General features: G+C 34.1%; 3 protein-coding genes across 4 annotated transcripts; 1 reads left to right on the top strand and 2 right to left on the bottom strand.

The window, feature by feature from the left end:
- The first annotated feature begins 83 nt into the window (after window positions 1–83).
- LOC103828656 (late embryogenesis abundant protein 1) lies at window positions 84–4,253 on the top strand. The gene is made up of 3 exons (XM_009104284.3): window positions 84–3,426; window positions 3,536–3,670; window positions 3,816–4,253. Exons 1-3 carry the CDS (start codon window positions 3,373–3,375, stop codon window positions 3,897–3,899), a joined length of 273 nt encoding a protein of 90 aa, XP_009102532.1. The 5' UTR covers window positions 84–3,372; the 3' UTR covers window positions 3,900–4,253.
- LOC103828655 (dihydroxy-acid dehydratase, chloroplastic) lies at window positions 4,161–7,617 on the bottom strand. Of its 2 annotated transcripts, XM_033274467.1 has the most exons (14): window positions 7,526–7,617; window positions 6,895–7,482; window positions 6,739–6,810; window positions 6,611–6,658; window positions 6,378–6,532; window positions 5,988–6,294; window positions 5,829–5,898; window positions 5,676–5,734; window positions 5,468–5,591; window positions 5,310–5,380; window positions 5,120–5,221; window positions 4,926–5,006; window positions 4,510–4,668; window positions 4,161–4,415 (listed from the first exon to the last, which is right to left on the bottom strand). In XM_033274467.1, exons 2-14 carry the CDS (start codon window positions 7,429–7,431, stop codon window positions 4,365–4,367), a joined length of 1,836 nt encoding a protein of 611 aa, XP_033130358.1. In that variant the 5' UTR covers window positions 7,432–7,482; window positions 7,526–7,617; the 3' UTR covers window positions 4,161–4,364. The 2 variants fall into 2 exon arrangements, with proteins under 2 accessions (XP_033130358.1, XP_009102531.1); XM_009104283.3 differs by having other exon boundaries at window positions 6,895–7,586.
- A 1,114-nt stretch (window positions 7,618–8,731) lies between these two features.
- LOC103828654 (golgin subfamily A member 6-like protein 2) lies at window positions 8,732–10,060 on the bottom strand. The gene is made up of 2 exons (XM_018652737.2): window positions 9,341–10,060; window positions 8,732–9,269 (listed from the first exon to the last, which is right to left on the bottom strand). The coding sequence occupies exons 1-2, from the start codon at window positions 9,735–9,737 to the stop codon at window positions 8,986–8,988; spliced, it is 681 nt and encodes a 226-aa protein (XP_018508253.1). The 5' UTR covers window positions 9,738–10,060; the 3' UTR covers window positions 8,732–8,985.
- Window positions 10,061–13,715: the final 3,655 nt, after the last annotated feature.

The following is a 13,715-nucleotide window of genomic DNA, read 5'->3' as shown; positions in this document are numbered from 1 at the left end:
CACAGATCAATTTTACTGACTTTAGTTTTTTTTGAACATGTTATAATCTTCAATAAATTCAGTAAACATACTATAAATTTTCAAAATTAATTACAGAAAATGATTAGAAATTTAACTTAAAAATTGCTAAGACTAAAAAAAAGTAAAGAAGATATGTTCCAAAAAAAAAAGTAAAGAAGATTATTGTTTACCTAAATTCTGAATAATCGAGCGTTCTGCAACTCTATGTAGTATTATTCCATTCGTCTTCAACCTTCGCCAACTCAGAGCATATCTCTTCTTCTTCTTCAACTATTAGTTGAACAAGAGGATCAACATTTGAGACAGAAAGTTTGTTATGAAGATATTTCTCATTAGGTAAAGTTGAGTACAATGTACAGATTATATACAAACTACACTAAACCAAAAATGATTAAACCGGCAAAATGAAACCGGAAATAACTGAAATAATGAACTCAATAGGCCCCCTCAAGATGTGCAGAAGATGTTACGTATACACATCTTGAATTTTAAGTGTTCAAACTGATGAGGGAACAATGGTTTAGTGAGAATATCAGCAATTTGATCCTCTGTTCTGACGTGAAGAGTCTTGAGTAAACCCTTATCAATCTTTTTACGAACTGTGTGATAATCCAATTCAACATGTTTGGTACGTTCATAAAAAATCGGATTCGTAGCAATATAGATCGCATCAGTACTATCAGAGAAGATTCTTGAGTAAACCCTTATCAATCTTCTCACGAACTGTGTGACAATCCAATTCAACATGTTTGGTATGTTCATGAAAAAATTGATTCGTAGCAATATAGATCGCAGCGGTACTATCAGAGAAGAGAATAGGCATGGAAGATGATGGAACTCGCAGCTCTCGAAGTAAGATGCAGAGCCACATCATTTCACATGAAGCTAAAGCAAGGGCTCTCTTTTATGCCTCCGCAGATGACCGAGACACTGTTGGTTTCTTCAAAATTTCTAACACGATTCAAAATACAAATACATGATTGTTTACATGTGAAAACTTCACTTAGAAAAAAAGACAATTAAACACCACAAAGAATGCATACTCAAACAAAAATTGACGTACCTCCTCCACTAATCATTATTAATCATCAGCAGCAGCAAGAACATGCATGTACAAACAGCTTATATAACTACGGCATTCCAAGAACAACATCAAACTACTCAATATTACCAACAATTTTGTATAAATTGTCTTTCGAGCGTAATATTTATGCATGCACAAATCATTTTGTTTTAATAGCCACAAAGGATGCACATTAAATATGTCCGGTTAAACCATAATTTTCTCACCATAATCTTGCCGTCAGTGCCGGTCCGGACTCATGTGACGCCTAGACGCACATAGAAATTGTTGCCCTTTAGCTATATCTTTTTATTTAGTGACAATAATAAATACCATTAAAACATATTTTAAAGAAAATATTTTTTTTATACATCATTATATTATTTGTAAGAATATGTTTTACCTTTTTCTGCAAAAGTATACATTAACTTTTAATAATCAAATTTGTCAGTCAGTTCGTGTTCTATTATTATCATCGATAATCCATTTAATTTCTCACAAGGCATATAATTTTTATGAGTTTTAAATTTTTTTTTCTAAAAACAAGTTCTACTTGATAATCAGTTTTTGTTGTAAAAAATATTCACTATTTTAAAAATGTCTAATATCTCAACCTCTTTAGTAGTTTTCCTTGAACTTTTTTAGTTAATGAAATTCTATAAAATGATTTTTTCCTGTGATTAAAATAAATTTAACAATAATTTTCATTTGTAAAATTTTAATGAACTTTTACAGAATTCCAGAGAACATAACTAACTTCTAATAATTATATATTTATTCAGATTTCAATAAACTCCTCAAATAGATCATAAAACGTATGACATAAATAAGGAGAAATAGAGAAGAATTGGAAAGGCTTTCATGGAAAATGGGAAATACATAACCTTTAAGAACAATCCATCAACAAATAAGGATATAGTTACTTCAGAATTAAAAATGGTTAAGAAATATTAAAACCTAAAACATAAAGTGTCGTTAAAGTATAAGGAATTAATAATTAGTATTTATTTTACATCATATATAATATAATAAAAGAAATTTAAATGGTTGAAAGGGAAGAAACAAAGATTCGTTTTACATCCAACACATTTTATTCATTGTTATTATTATTAAAGAGAAAAAGGAAAAATAAAATAAAATGTCTACTTGAAAAACACCAAGTCAAATCTACAAACCTCTACACTAAAGAGACTTTACAACATTTTGGGGCTCTTTAGATACTTATAGTTTTTGGCGCCTAAAATCCTTTCTTTATGGGTTTTAGCCCTGCTTGCCGTTCATCGCAAAAAAAAAAAAAAAAAAACACAAGCAGTTCGATCTGTTTATATATGGGAGAACAAATCCACCTCATATTTGCATAGATAGATCGGTTCTACGATATTTAATACTTATAATGTTTTTTTTATTTGAATGGCACAAAGTTTTCTCTTCTTTGTTTTGGATTTGTGTTTTTTTATCTAGACAAGAAATAAATATACACATAAATTATTGGTTCAGGTCACAGAAACTCGACAAACAAAACATTCAAGACTTGAAAGATTGCACTATGTAATCTGGAAGCAAGTTTGGCTTGATAAAAATGCATTTGTGTTTTTTAAAAACATTCGAACTTAACAAGATGTCAATACTAGATAGAATGATAAAGGAACAATATGAGTTTTTGTTGATTTTGGAGTGACTTAATTTTGGTGCACCGATAAATGATACCACGACACCTCTTTTAGTAGATAAGAAAGCTTTTTGGAAGGAAAACAGAATATTGGGGTTCGAAACTGTATAAATACAGGTGTAGTGGGTTATAAATCTTTCAGTCATATAATCGATATACAAACTCTAAAACGAGTATTTGCTTTAATCGTGTTTTCTCTCTAAGTATTCTTGTTTTCTTTGTGATTGATTCACATTTCTTCACAATCGTTTTTAACTTTAACAAACTTCAGTATGTAAAGTACATTAGTTTTACATGATCGATATAAATTCTTAGCTTCTTCAGTATTCAGTTTACTTATCCTCATGTCCAAAATAAGATAAACAAAAATATAGTAAAACAGCAAAACAAAGTAAAAATTAGAGAACAAGTCAAAAAACATAAATGGCCACCCACAAACTTCTCGACCGGAGTTTATTCATTTCTTCTTCACCACAAACACCATAATCCGAATTATGAAAAAAAAGAACACTATAAATTGACTTGTCATCGCAAAATGAAAATATCAATCAATCAATCAAAGCTCATTTATCATCCAAAGAAAGAACCACACTTCTTATAAGTTAAAGTTGATAAAATCATGTCAAACTTGCAACAATCGTACAATGCTGGGCAGACCAGGGGCCAAGCTAACGTATCTTCTCTCATCCCATTTCTTGTTTTAAACGCTAATATAAACATGATTTTGGTTATAAAATATGATTTTGGTTATGAAATAAATGTATATATTGGTGATATGGCAGGAGAAGGCCGAGCAATGGACTGAATCAGCCAAGGAAACTGCACACAACGCTTGCGACAAGACTGCTAACGCAGCTCAGTCCACCAAAGAATCTGCCCAACACGGGCAACAACAAGCCTCTGGTTTCATCCAACAAGTAATTTCGATAAACTAATGTTTAACCATTGTTAATTAGATACTGTATGATATGAATTAGTGTTGTCCAAAAAAAATGATATGAATAAGTAAGAAGCTAAACTTGTATTCATCTAGACTAACGATGAAAATGTTTTCGGGGACAGACCGGAGAGTCCGTGAAGAATATGGCTCAGGGTGCGGTTGATGGTGTCAAGAACACTCTTGGAATGAATGAGAAGAAGAAATGAGAAACTATTATCATTCTCATATTATATTATTCAATACTTTTGGAGATATCTCTAAAGTTTGAAAAATTCTTGTTTTACTAACTAATTTTGTAATAAAGTTTTGATATTTTTTTGTTCTTTTTTACAAGATCTTGTCATGAGACATGGCATAAGTAATAAAGTGGTGGGAGTCACCCATTCTATATGTTAGTAGTGGTGCTCATTTCTCGCAACACATTCTTAATTTTAAGAAAATGTATATTTTACAAATGAATCTGAATGGAGAAAAATAAGTGTTTTTATTGAATAATAATGCAGAATTGTCTTTATTGGCAACATACAAGTTCTCATTCTCATTTTGACAGAAGAGAGAAACAAATTGTAAAAAACAAACCATGCAAATGATCCAGAAGCAACATAATGTTTCCCTCGTGAACACGCTACTTTCTGTTGCTCATTCACAAAAACTGCTCAGAGATGTCTCGCTTACTCATCAGTCACGCATCCAGCTGAAGCCGATTGCACATTCTTGATGTACTGTCATCCAAAAACCATTGATTTAGCAACTAATCCAACAAATGACAAAGAGAGAGATACATACAATTACAAGTAGTGGTTTCATTGACAGTACCTTGTATAAAACTCCGCGGTTAACCTTGTAAGCAGGAGCAGTCCATTTCTTTCTTCGCTCATTCATCTCTTCGGCCGAGACTTGTGTGTCTATTCTCTTCTTTCCTATGTCGATTGTGATTATGTCTCCATTCTCTACCAGACCAATTGGACCACCCTCCTGAATATATAAATAGCATGTGGAAGCCAAGGGAAAAAGTCAAAAAAAAATCATCCACCTTAAAAACATTACTGCAGCACTTTTACCATTATTGTTCCTTGACTTTCCTCATCTAAATATGATTGACACTTGTATCAATACTTGGGAGATTTATAATATATACAAGAGGTAGATGATTCTAACAAAAGCTATACTAAGTGCATAATCTAGGTTTCTGCTATGATCAAACTTGTGGATAGAGACAGAGAGAGAATGACCTGAGCCTCAGGACAAATGTGGCCAACAACAAAACCGTGTGACCCACCCGAGAACCTACCATCAGTCAGCAATGCACATTCCTGCAAAGTACCAACAACAAGACAAGTGTGTTCACAAACATAAAGCATGCGTTATCTCAATTTTAGTCAGCTCAATTAAAGAAAGTGTGTGTTCAAGTAAAAGGTGGAGGTACCTTTCCAAGACCGGCACCCATTATAGCACTTGTTGGTGTCAACATCTCTGGCATGCCTGGACCTCCTTTAGGACCCTCTCCTCTGATAACAACCACTGTTCCCTGTAACAAACGATATACATTCTCAGCAGACAGTACAAATGTAACCTTCTCTTGAGATGAATACTTAAAATATCAGAAAGGCAATTACTTTAAAACTCATAGGGTCTGCTGATATAGCAGCCAACATAGATTCCTCTCCTTCAAATACAAGTGCAGGACCTGAAACAGAATAGTTCCATTAATTATATAAGCGACCTATAAATGAGGAAGTGAATGTGGAGTGTAAACGGAGGCAATCAATAATACCAGAGAAATATAACCCTTCTTTGCCAGTTATTTTTGCTACAGAACCCTCTGGTGCAAGGTCTCCTCTCAAGATTTGGATGTGTCCAGTCTCCTTGATTGGGTTTGACACAGGTCTAATTATAACCTGTAAAAGCAAATCAGAGAAATGTATAATCTTAGAAGAAGCAGGTCGTAGATTCTGATGAAATAACATTACAAACAAACAGACCTGGTTTTCTGGTAAACGAGGGACGTTTTCTAAATTTTGAGCCAAAGTCTGCCCTGTGACTGGTAGGAGACAAAACCAAAACAGTAACGTAATCAGCTCACATCAATCCAAAATGTTAATTCAGAGTTTCTAAAACGTTTTAACAATCTATACCAGTGATACAATCCCCATCCATAAATCCAGCTTCTAATAGATAACGAAGAACAGCTGGTGTTCCACCAATCTGTAGATCAAGCAGCAACAATACAAAAAATGATCAAATAGAAAACAAATAACTAATAATCCAAACGATATTGCCAAAGACGCACGCACCTTATGTATATCTTCCATAACATACTTCCCACTTGGTTTAAGGTCTGCTAGAAAAGGAACCGCGTCGCTGACCTTCTGGAAATCATCAAGGGTCAACTCCAAACCCACAGACCTGGCAATGGCAATTAGATGCAACACAGCGTTGGTTGAACCCCCAAGAGCCATGACTGTGACCATTGCATTACGAAGTGATTTAGGAGTGATAATGTCACGCGGTTTCAAGTCCATCTTTAGCAACTCTATAAGATATTTTCCAGCTAACCGGCACTCGTCCAGCTTCAACGGGTCTTCAGCAGGTATTGAAGAGCTTCAAAAAGATAAATAAACAAAGAACCACAAAAATTGTTTAGACTGGAGGAATGTATGGTCATTAGTGTTTGAAAGGCTAACCTGTAAGGAAGGGACATCCCCATGGCTTCGATTGCAGAAGCCATTGTATTAGCAGTGTACATGCCACCACAGGCTCCAGCTCCAGGACATGCATTATGGAGGACAGTCTTTCTTTGTTCATCACTTATAGACCCACCAACAAATTCTCCATAACTCTGACAATACAACATGAGGAAACACATAAGTATACTGTGAATATCTTAAGCATACATAACATAATCCAACAATTGTACCTGGAAAGCAGATACTATGTCATATGTCTTCTCTTGAAAATGTCCTGGCTGCAATAAAATCCAAAAGGTTTAGGGTATAATGAACTATCTGCTTAACTATTAATTAGAAAACTTGGTAAGTACAGTACCTTGATGGTTCCACCATAAACCATAATCCCAGGTCTGTTAAGCCTTCCCATGGCCATAATAGTTCCAGGCATCTAGACACAAAACAATAAGAATCAAATCAATCACATAACCATAAAGATGAAAACAACAAGACAAGACAAAAAAAAAAAGCTTACATTTTTATCACAACCAGGGATAGAGATGTTGCCATCATACCACTGAGCGCTCATCACAGTCTCAATACTATCAGCAATCAAATCTCTAGACTGCAAACTGAAACACATCCCTCTGGTTCCCATAGAGATAGCATCACTCACACCAATCGTGTTGAACCTAAACCCAACCATCCCAGCTCTCTCCACTCCCTCCTTCACCGCCTCGGACAGCTGGAGCAGATGCATATTGCAGGTGTTGCCTTCGTACCACACGGAGGAAATCCCGATCTGGGGTTTCAGCAAATCGTCGTCGGATAGGCCCACGCCGTGGAGGATGGCTTGGGAGCCGCCTTGGGACTTGGGCTCGGTGATTCTTGAGCTGTACTTGTTGAGCTTGTTGGAGGAGTCCGTGAGAGGAGGGGAGGGGTCGGCGGTTACGGGTTGGGCGGCGCAGGAGACGGTTGATCGGCGGCGGCGGCGAGAGTCGAGGCTGTTGGAGGAGCGGACATTGTGTGGAGGGAAGAGAGTGGCGCGTGGGGAGAGGATGGTGGCGTGCATTGCGGCGCGTGCCTGAAGGGTTTAAGCAAATGAAGTTTGAAACTTGCAGAGATTGCGATGCGGCGCGGGGAGGCAAGTATACGAAAGTTGTTAGAAGTCTGAGAGAGAGTGAGAGACCAACGTGCAGTAATGCTACCAAACTTCAGATAAGTAGGGTTTGTCAGAACCAGTCAACCAGGGAACAAAAGAGATCGGTTGAGGTTAGTGTTTGGTCCGGTTTACATCTTGTACCAATTTGAAATTGTATAATTATAACCGAATGTATTTTTTTTTTTTTTTGGTTTTCAATGACCGCCACCTGAAATTAAATTGGAACTTAAAAGAATGTTTGGAACACTCTCTTTGTAGTGTTTTATTACTGAAATTCAAAAGTTAAATCCTAAAATGGGAAATAAAACTGAGCTAGAACAAGTAAATATTCTGAAAAAAAGAAGTTGGTGGAAAATAAGATTTATATGAAATCAAAATCATGTGAAAGAACATTGAAACTTACAAATAATACAAACAAATTTAAAGCTGATATTGGAAAAGATAGAAACAAAAAAAAAACTAAAAGCTAAAAATAAAACAACTTAAATAAAAATGATATTAAATAGGTATAATTTTGAAAATTAACATGTTAAAATGGACAGAATAATTAGTTGAATTATTTAAATGTATAACAAAGCGTTTGTATATCAAAAAGTATATTGAAATATAGGTTTGAGTAAGTGGATTTAATCCGGTATGTTTTCCAGATAGGAGTCTATTCAATCCGGAGAGAACACTATGCACATCAATAGAGAGAGCAAGCAACACCTTCTTCGAGCATATTCAAGTGGATTGACAAGGAGGTTCGCCTGCGACTCATGACAATCGAAGGGCTGGGCGATAGGAGATATGAAGTAAATTTTCAAAAGTGACTGGAAGCAACATAGCTCGAGTTTTTCGTTTTTAATATGCACAAATGTATTTCAAAAAAACTGCATTTCATCGTAAAAGCCGAACATCCTTTTTCTTTTGAGTTATGGGTCCTTGGTGGACCTTCGGCTACAAACTAGCCTTTAACTCATGGTATGGGTTATACGTCTTTAGAGAGAAATGGCATTTTTGTCGAACTTGGGACGATGTCCATTGCCCAACATCAACAATGTTTTGAGGAAAGACGTTTTGTTTTTTTTTTTTGTTTCTGTTTCGTTTGTAAATTTTAATTAAATCGAAAACCGGACTGCATCGAAATTTAGAAGTTATGTGTGTATAGTAATGTCACTGGTATGAGCAGATTAAGAGACAGCAAAGTTACTTTACCGCTGCATACCCAAACGAAATGGTTCATGATCATTATTGCTGAATGATTGCATCATGAGTGCGTATTTTACACAAAAACATATGATTTATTAACTTATTTTTTTGTGCCGTCATGTGCTTTTCAACGTTGTAGTGCTATAACTTGCTATTCCAATATAAAAAGATAAACAAACCAAAAGAGAAATAATATGTGACATTGTTGATCAAAGATTCTCTGACGAGTGAGATATATCACTGTTGCAGGAAGACTGTTTTGACTTTGAAGTGTTATGTACATTCCACACATTTGGTCTTCAAAATCATCAGATTCGTTGATGCAAACGATGCTCCTTTCTTCTTATTCTTCTTGCTTCCAAGAATCCTCAGACTCTGTCTAAGTATATCAATCTCTCTTTCCTTCTCATATTTTTCTCTATCCATCAAAGCTATTTTCTCTTTTAGTGTCTCAATTGTATCTTCTTTAACTCTAACTTCATTTCTCAGTTCCTCCACTGTCTTAACTGCTTCTTCTTCACCTTTGCCCTCAAGTTGCCTTTGCATTGTTGCCTCTCCTACAAGTAACCCACTATCAGAGATCAATACTTTATCAAAATAAAAACTCTCAAGTTGAAGCTTTTTTTACCAGAAGAGGAAGAAGTTGTGTGGATGATGAGATGATCAAGCTCATTCTTGATAGCTAAATAGAGTTGTTTCCATTTCTCAACGGCTTCATCTCTCACTGCTCTCTCCACACACATCTCCTCAACAACCCATTTCCAGTACTCTCTCTCCTCTGTTGTTGTTGTCTTTGCTTCCTCTCTCTCCTCCACTTTCTTCCTTAGCCTCTTCACTTGCTCTCTAAGCTTCTTTCTCTCTTTCCCCCACTCTCTCTCCGCCTCTCTAAGTTTATCAAACATTACTTTCTCTCGCTCATCCACCTCTCTTCTCATGTGTCTTCTTCCTCTTCTTTTTTCAGTTGAAGACTCCTTCTTGACACTTCTCATACTTGGTCTCTCTTGCTTGCTTGTGCAACCACCCATATCTAGTCTTGTGGATGTTTCTTCTTAGGACATGAACAAAGAATTTTAATGGAAGGGTCTCTCTCTCTCTCTCTCTGGAATGTGTGTTCTTATTTAACTTCTGATGTAGAGAGGCTCCTCTTCATTTAATGAAGAGAAGTCATTATTGTGAGTGAAGAAGCTCCACTAGTACTACTCTACCATATTTATACAAGGCCTCCAGAAAAGCATCTCACAACAGTAATTTCTCTAGCTTTTTTTTCACTCACATGTGTAACATACTACAGTTAAAAAGTATATTGAATTTGGTGGGGAATGGAATAAATTAAGAGGCGAGTGATGGCAGATGTCAGAAAAGAAGGTGTAAATAGTGTTGAGAGGATTAGGTTTAAGGACATGGAAAACTACAACACCATATTCTCATCCATTTACCAATCAATGGTGTGGGCTTTCTTTGTTTTTTCACATGGTCCACTTCAAAACTATTTGGATGCGACCCTCTCTCTTATAACTCTAGATAATTTATACTCCATATAATATATATACTCTATAAGTCTTCACTTCATATTACTAATCCGTTTCCATAGTCACAAGTCTACAAAAAAAGAAGGAGACAACTTAGTGTAGATCTCACATTAAGAGGTGAATAGACATACCTGTTTTTGGGTGGCTCAAGGGACAAATTAATCATATGGAGGAAGAGACAAAAGTTAGACTGTTGTCTAATCATAACTTTATTCATATGAATAGTTTATATATAGATACTTAGGTTTTACAGCCACATAATCAAATTAAAACGATTAGGTTGGTCCCATGATATTTATTTGTGGGAATTAGAATTTAGTGTGTTTTTTGGCTGGTTTAAGCTGTCTCTTCACGTGAACTTCCATCTTAATATGGCACTGTCTTTAATCTTTTCCATTAATTAGAATAATCATTCATTATTACTTGGTGTTTTGTCTCTCTAATTTTGGTCATTCTTTTGGTGAAAACATTGATTACTTGGAAAAGCACTGAAGCAGCTAATAGCTTCATTTACTTTTAATGGCACAGTAAATGAAAGAGATAGATGTGCTGGTTTTGGGTTTCTGCCACTAATTTCTCCATATTGAAAAGAATGAACGCAATAAACTATAGTAACCTCTAAGATCATTTTTAGTAGCTATTTCTTAAAATTTTTAGCAGCCTTTTGTTTAAATGAAAAATCCAAATCGGATATTAAAAGTGATGTTGGACGGTTCAAACTCCCATCTTCACACAACTTTAATTTCGTTTCCTCCACCTAATTTATTGATAACAAGACTTTGATCCGCGCTTTAAAAGCGTGGAGTTACCATTTGATTAAAATATTTGTATGCAACAAAATTATAATTTGTATACATAATAGTTATATTTTTATAAAAAATTATATAATTTCTGTTGAATTTGTATGCTTTGATTTATCTTAGATGGACTAATTTGGAAATTTTGAATTATTTGCACCAACGTTATGGTAATATATTTATTTAAAGTATTTATTACATTGATTTTGTTTTTATTAATTTAAAATGAAATAACTTAATCCATACTTTTAATTATTTCACATTTGATCAAAATTTATTTAAATATATTAGTATGTTTGTTCAACCCACTTCGTACAAAATCACAAAGTTATTCGGATATTTTAAATAAATATTTAAAATCATAAGATTTTATGGTATAGGAGTATTTTGAATATATCCATAAATTATTGATTTTGATTTTGCGTTATAATTTTTTTTTTCAAATCAGTTAGCATTGTCAACTAAAAACTTTATACTAATAGTGTAGGCTAGGAAATAAAGTTGGGTACACAATATGAGTAGGAATATTTGTGTAGAAAATATGGGAAGTTAATATATTTTGTGGATCCAATACATTTAAAATAGTGTATTTGATGATCATAGAAATGCAAAAGATATTGCTAGGTAATATTTTAGTAGAATAAACGAAAATTTATATATTTTGTGAATCTTAATATTTTCAAACTTTAACTTTAAATAATCGTGGCTTTAATGATGTATAGTGTTCCACAAGATATTCCTAGTTATATATGATTTGAAGTTATGGAAGTTATATATTTTCATGTATGGTAAATCTTCGAAAAATTAAAGCACAAAATCGTGCTCTTCAAATTATTTCTAAGGATATCTTCACACAATCGGCTCGTATCTTTCCTAAATTGATGCTAAAAATCATAAATGATAACGAAAATGATAAAGGGACATGTACTAGATCAGCCGTTTGACGTAAAAAAAACGAAAATGAGAAAATGCTTACATATTTTACAATTTAGTTGGGATGCTTATAACTAAAATAGCTTCTTCATATTACACGTCGTGTTACAGAGTAGGGTTTTCTAACTTAGGATTATACTATTCCATTTTACATATATACAAATCAAAGCAATACCGGACATTGTATATTCTTACACATAAATGATCCGGTTAATTTAAAAAAATAGTGATGGTGACATTATGTTTTTAAAAGAATATACAATGTCTGATGATATATATAATAGCGATGGACATTATATTTTGACATTATGTGTTGGGACATATTATATGAAGAAACTAATTTCACTATGAAAACCTTAAGTTATAAAACAGAAAAGTATAAAATATATAAACCCTGTCCGAATTTAAACCAATTTTAATTTGACTGTTTATATGTAAACATGCTTGGTTTAAGATTTTAAATAAGGCAATACGTTTGTTTAATTGTTTTTGTAGTTAATAATTAATGTTTTTAATAATAAATATATTCTTTTGTAAATAACTTAAAAAACTAATGGTATAATCATAATAGAGATTCTGCTTTGATAGTATAGATAATAAAAAAAGATAACTAAGAACCATGTGTTTTTTTTTTTGTAAACTTCATTCGTTAAGAACCAAGAGCCATGTGTTACAAGTTGTGTAACTTACAACACGTAAACAAATGAGATGGAGAAAGGTTGACACACCGAGCAGCAGATCCACAATCCACTCCAGCTCGGCTGGTGGATAACGTCAAAACACTACTGCATACTCTTTTTTTATAGAAATTGTTGGCGTTTATACAAGGCAAGCTACATGCACACACTTTAGAAGACGATTAAAGGCAAGCTACATGCACACACATTGCCGTCTTTAAAATTTTTAATGGCCTTAGGCCAAACATAAAATAGAGACCCTTAAAAAATAATAATATTGCATTTCTTTAAACTGAAGCAAAAAAAATTTGTGGTATTAAAAGAAAAAAGTGGGCATGTAAGTGTAAATTAGGTTTTGTTGTAAAAAAATTAAGAACGGTGAAGTTAAAAAAAAACATTGTATTTTTGTATTTAAAATTGAGTTTGTTAATCATGAGCTTATTTATTGTTATAAATTCACCAACTAATTGATAATTTAACAAATTAAAATGCAGACTTCTTCGCCCGCACGAGATACTTCTCGAAGTTGGATCTACGGCGGGATACTACCAAGTGCGTATCGCGGAAGGAGACGAGCCAAAGATGACCTGTGTGACAAGCAAGCAACCTTACTAAAAAGAAAAAATAACAATATTAACACCAAACCTTAAGAAAGGGAGGGGGGATAGTATAGCCTTATAAGCACAAAAATACCTCGTCTAGCGTTACTTAGTTACCGAGGAAGCTTTTCTTAAAAAATCAAAATCCACAAACAAAGCCCACCCTTCTTAAGTCTTGCCTGATCTTGGTCAAAACCAACCGGGAGCGGATAAAAAGGCCACATACAATCTACAAAAGGAAACAACAACAAAATCGATTAGATCAACCGAATAATAAGCCAAAAGCAAGGACAAACTAGCATATTACCAATATCATGATTTCAAAATGGCTGGTAAAATCTATTGACATCAGAAACCAAGGCCCCGTTAATCTTAGCAAAGAAATAATGAGAACACCACACTCATTAATACCCGGCCTGATTTATAAACGGCTCATCAGCGACCCAAATCTTGAAAAAGTTAACAGAC

The sequence above is a fragment of the Brassica rapa genome, chromosome A07, assembly GCF_000309985.2.
Source record: "Brassica rapa cultivar Chiifu-401-42 chromosome A07, CAAS_Brap_v3.01, whole genome shotgun sequence".
Classification (NCBI taxonomy): Eukaryota; Viridiplantae; Streptophyta; class Magnoliopsida; order Brassicales; family Brassicaceae; genus Brassica; species Brassica rapa.
This window is presented reverse-complemented; position numbering and strand designations above follow the sequence as displayed.

Bases quoted from the DNA above. Each gene is read 5' to 3' on its own strand.
- LOC103828656 (XM_009104284.3), top strand. From the start codon at position 3,373: ATGTCAAACTTGCAACAATCGTACAATGCTGGGCAGACCAGGGGCCAA. The intron at 3,427-3,535 runs GTATCTTCTCTC...GTGATATGGCAG, and splicing joins AGACCAGGGGCCAAGCTAAC to GAGAAGGCCGAGCAATGGAC. The intron at 3,671-3,815 runs GTAATTTCGATA...TTTCGGGGACAG, and splicing joins CCTCTGGTTTCATCCAACAA to ACCGGAGAGTCCGTGAAGAA.
- LOC103828655 (XM_033274467.1), bottom strand. From the start codon at position 7,431: ATGCACGCCACCATCCTCTCCCCACGCGCCACTCTCTTCCCTCCACAC. The intron at 6,295-6,377 runs GTTAGCCTTTCA...ATCTTTTTGAAG, and splicing joins GGGATGTCCCTTCCTTACAG to CTCTTCAATACCTGCTGAAG. The intron at 4,416-4,509 runs GTACTGTCAATG...TTTGGATGACAG, and splicing joins ACCGCGGAGTTTTATACAAG to TACATCAAGAATGTGCAATC.
- LOC103828654 (XM_018652737.2), bottom strand. From the start codon at position 9,737: ATGGGTGGTTGCACAAGCAAGCAAGAGAGACCAAGTATGAGAAGTGTC. The intron at 9,270-9,340 runs GTAAAAAAAGCT...GGTTACTTGTAG, and splicing joins CACAACTTCTTCCTCTTCTG to GAGAGGCAACAATGCAAAGG.